The 4570-nt window shown below is 46.7% G+C and overlaps 1 protein-coding gene across 1 annotated transcript; it reads right to left on the reverse strand.

The window, feature by feature from the left end:
- Positions 1–2521: 2521 nt before the first annotated feature.
- On the reverse strand, positions 2522–4292 carry LOC118940164 (putative proline-rich protein 21). The gene is made up of 2 exons (XM_036948444.1): positions 4232–4292; positions 2522–4020 (listed from the first exon to the last, which is right to left on the reverse strand). Exons 1-2 carry the CDS (start codon positions 4290–4292, stop codon positions 2522–2524), a joined length of 1560 nt encoding a protein of 519 aa, XP_036804339.1.
- Between the last annotated feature and the right edge of the window lie 278 nt (positions 4293–4570).

A 4570-nucleotide genomic window follows, 5' to 3' on the forward strand; every position in this document is an offset into this window, starting at 1 on the left:
GCAAACTATTACAGACTACAAAGGGAAGCACAGCCACGAGCCTACCAGACGAGCTAAATCACTTATATTCTCGCTTTAAGGCAAGCAACACTGAGGCATGCATGAGAGCTTCCGCTGTTCCGGACGACTGTGTGATCACCCTTTCCATAGCCGACGTGAGTAAGACCTTTAAGCAGGTCAACATTCACAAGGTTTCAGGGCCAGACGGATTGCCAGGACGTGTGCTCTGAGCATGTGCTGACCAACTGGCAGGTGTCTTCACTGACATTTTCAACATGTTCCTGATTGAATCTTTAATACCAACATGTCTCAAGCAGGCCACCATAGTCCCATGATTTGGAAAGGCACACACCTGTCTATATAAGGTCCCACAGATGACAGTGCATGTCAGAGCAAAACCCAAGCCATGAAGAGGAAGCAATTGTCTGTATAGCTCTGAGACAGAATTGTAACGAGGAACAGATCTGGGAAGGTTACCAAAAAAGGTCTGCATCATTGAATGTCACCAAGTACACAGTGGTCTCCATAATTCTTAAATGGAAGACGTTTGCACCCACCAACACTTTTCCTAGAGCTGGCCGCATGGTCAGGGAGGTCACAAAGAACCCCACAACTATCTCTGCAGCACTCCATCAGGCCTTCATGTTACAGTGGCCAGATGGAAGCCACTCCTCAGTAAAAGGCACATGAGTTTGCCAAAAGACACCTAAAGGACACCTAGACCATGAGAAACAAGATTATCTGGTCAGGAGAAACCAAGATTGAACACTTTGGCCTGAATGCCATGTGTCACGTCTGGAGGAAACCTGAAACCTGGCACCATCCCTACGGTGAATCATGGTGGTGGCAGCATCATGCTGTGGGGATGTTTTTCAGTGGCAGGGACTGTGAGACTAGTCAGGATCGAGGGAAAGATGAACAGAGCAAAGTATAGAGAGATCCTTCATGAAAACCTGCTCCAGAGCGCTCAGGACCTCAGACTGGGGAGAAGGTTCACCTTCCAACAGGACAACAACCCTAAGCACACAGCCAAGACATTGCAGGAGTGGCATCTGGACAAGTCTTTGAATGTCCTTGAGAGTCCCAGCCAGATTCCGGACTTGAACCCAATCGAACATCTCTGGAGAGATATGAAAATAGCTGTGCAGCAACGTTCCCCATCCAACCCGACAGAGCTTGAGGAGATCTGCAGAGAAGAATGGGAGAAACTCCACAAATACAGGTGTGCCAAGCTTGTAGCGTCATACCTAAAAATAACTGATGCTCTAATTGCTGCCAAATTTGCTTCAACAAAGTACTGAGTAAAGGGTCTGAATACATATGATAAATGTTGTATTTCTGTTTTTTTAACCATGTTTTTGCTTTGTCATTATGGGGTATAGTGATGTCATTATGGGGTATTGTGATGTCATTATGGGGTATTGTGTTTAGATTGATGAGGGAAAACAACTATTTATTCCATTTTAGAATAAGGCTGTAACGCAACAAAATGTGGAAAAAGTCAATGGGTCTGAATACTTTCCGAATGCAATTACCTCGTACCCCCTGCACATCGACTCGGTACTGGTACCCTGTGTATGTAGCCAAATTATCGTTACTCATTCTACCTCTGTCTTCAACAGAGTAATACTGGAGGCAGGATGAGAGAGGAGATGAGGGAAGCACCAGGGAAATTAATGTGTGATCTTTTTTTATGTTGTAGTTCAGTGTGTGTGTGTGTGTGTGTGTGTGTGTGTGTGTGTGTGTGTGTGTGTGTGTGTGTGTGTGTGTGTGTGTGTGTGTGTGTAATAATGCTATTATTCCTTTATTCCAATCTTTCTGTAAACATTACAGTTTTTTTATTATGGGACCAAATGTAGGCTTATTTCAAAGGTTTTTACCATTGTGTGTCTTGACTTTGAACATGAGAAATGTATTTAAAACCGTGTCACAAAAAAAAAACGTAAATCCGTGGTGTTGACTTGAACATTAGAACATTAGCTTGCCCTCCACTACGTCAACGTCCCAAGTAACACTGTATTCCCTACATAGTGCACTACTTAGATAAGGCTCTGGTCAAAAGTAGTGCATCTGTATAAGGGATAGGATGCTATTTGGTACGCAGGCTTATAGGAGGTGCAATGAGATTAACATGGAAAGAAACTGATGACTGGTTTAGACCATCCTCATTATTGTTTCACAAATTCAATTTCAGAATAAATTAATCGTTTGGTTTGTTTGCAGTAGGAATGCCAGTAAAAAAAATGACAAGTTATTTGTATTCATGTGATTTTGTTGTTGTTGTAATACTTAAAAAGGAAATAATTGGTTTGGGAATTCTTCCTAAATGGTAACCTATTCCCTGCACTACTTTTGAAGTGCACTATAAATGGACGAGGGTACCATTAGAGATGTAGACTTGCTTAGGAAATTAGCCAAATATACGCAGCTTGGAATTTTCACAATTTCACTGTTTTTTATTCACGCAGGAAGTTTCCTTTGTTAGCAAAGATATAAAATATAGCTGTTTTGTCATGGATGTTCAGGATTCCTTTAGGTGTGAAAAAAAAGGCTGGTGGTGACACGGAGAACTGGTGTGGCTGGTGGGGAGACAGAACTGGTGTGGCTGGTGGGGAGACAGAGAACTGGTGTCGCTGGAGGTGAGATTGAGAACTGGTGTGGCTGGTGGGGAGACAGAGAACTGGTGTGGCTGGAGGTGAGACGGAGAACTGGTGTGGCTGGAGGTGAGACAGAGAACTGGTGTGGCTGGAGGTGAGACAGAGAACTGGTGTGGCTGGTGGGGAGACAGAGAACTGGTGTGGCTGGTGGTGAGATTGAGAACTGGTGTGGCTGGAGGTGAGACGGAGAACTGGTGTGGCTGGAGGTGAGACGGAGAACTGGTGTGGCTGGAGGTGAGACGGAGAACTTGTGTGGCTGGAGGTGAGATTGAGAACTGGTGTGGCTGGTGGGGAGACGGAGAACTGGTGTGGCTGGTGGGGAGATGGAGAACTGGTGTGGCTGGAGGTGAGATTGAGAACTGGTGTGGCTGGAGGTGAGACGGAGAACTAGTGTGGCTGGAGGTGAGATGGAGAACTGGTGTGGCTGGAGGTGAGACGGAGAACTGGTGTGGCTGGAGGTGAGATTGAGAACTGGTGTGGCTGGAGGTGAGACGGAGAACTGGTGTGGCTGGAGGTGAGATTGAGAACTGGTGTGGCTGGTGGGGAGACAGAGAACTGGTGTGGCTGGTGGTGAGATTGAGAACTGGTGTGGCTGGAGGTGAGACGGAGAACTGGTGTGGCTGGAGGTGAGACGGAGAACTGGTGTGGCTGGAGGTGAGATTGAGAACTGGTGTGGCTGGTGGGGAGATGGAGAACTGGTGTGGCTGGAGGTGAGACGGAGAACTGGTGTGGCTGGAGGTGAGATGGAGAACTGGTGTGGCTGGAGGTGAGACGGAGAACTGGTGTGGCTGGAGGTGAGATTGAGAACTGGTGTGGCTGGTGGGGAGATGGAGAACTGGTGTGGCTGGAGGTGAGATTGAGAACTGGTGTGGCTGGAGGTGAGACGGAGAACTAGTGTGGCTGGAGGTGAGATGGAGAACTGGTGTGGCTGGAGGTGAGACGGAGAACTGGTGTGGCTGGAGGTGAGATTGAGAACTGGTGTGGCTGGAGGTGAGATGGAGAACTGGTGTGGCTGGAGGTGAGACGGAGAACTGGTGTGGCTGGAGGTGAGATGGAGAACTGGTGTGGCTGGTGGTGAGACTGGTGTGCCTGGAGGTGAGACGGAGAACTGGTGTGGCTGGAGGGGAGACGGAGAACTGGTGTGGCTGGAGGTGAGACGGAGAACTGGTGTGGCTGGTGGGGAGACGGAGAACTGGTGTGGCTGGTGGGGAGACGGAGAACTGGTGTGGCTGGAGGTGAGACGGAGAACTGGTGTGGCTGGAGGTGAGATGGAGAACTAGTGTGGCTGGAGGTGAGACTGAACTGGTGTGGCTGGAGGTGAGACTGAACTGGTGTGGCTGGTGGGGAGATTGAACTGGTATGGCTGGAGGTGAGACGGAGAACTGGTGTCTATTATCTATCCTTTACCTCTACCTACAGTATACTGTTACTGTCTTATCTATCCTTTACCCCTACCTACTGTATACTGCTACTGTCGTATTTATCCTTTACCCCTACCTACTGTATACTGCTACTGTCTATTATCTATCCTTTACCCCATGATACACATGGGAAACTGTCAAGCGTGGAAAAACCCCCAGCAGTGTTGCAGATCTTGACGTAGTCAAACCTGTTGTGCCTGGCATCTACTACCATATCCCGTTCAAAGACACTTAAATCTTGTGTCTTGCCCATTCACCCTCTGAATGGCACACCTACACAATCCATGTCTCAATTGGCTTAAAATACCTTCTTTAACCTGTCTCACAAAAGCTTTTGTGTCAAAGGGCCGACTCTTGACTTTATATTAAAAAAATATATAAATATATTTAATTATTTAAATATATTTTTTATTAATTTAATGATTAAAACATATTATAACAATGTTACATTGAACATCTTGAACATGTAAGCTGTACATCCACTCTTAACAT

Source organism: Oncorhynchus mykiss, chromosome 17 (genome assembly GCF_013265735.2).
Source record: "Oncorhynchus mykiss isolate Arlee chromosome 17, USDA_OmykA_1.1, whole genome shotgun sequence".
NCBI lineage: Eukaryota > Metazoa > Chordata > Actinopteri > Salmoniformes > Salmonidae > Oncorhynchus > Oncorhynchus mykiss.

What these genes read in the sequence shown, in the direction of transcription:
- LOC118940164 (XM_036948444.1), bottom strand. Translation starts at nt 4,292, where the DNA reads ATGGTAGTAGATGCCAGGCACAACAGGTTTGACTACGTCAAGATCTGC. An exon ending in GATCTGCAACACTGCTGGGG is followed by an intron (nt 4,021 to 4,231) that starts GTTTTTCCACGC and finishes TCTCACCTCCAG; the next exon opens with CCATACCAGTTCAATCTCCC.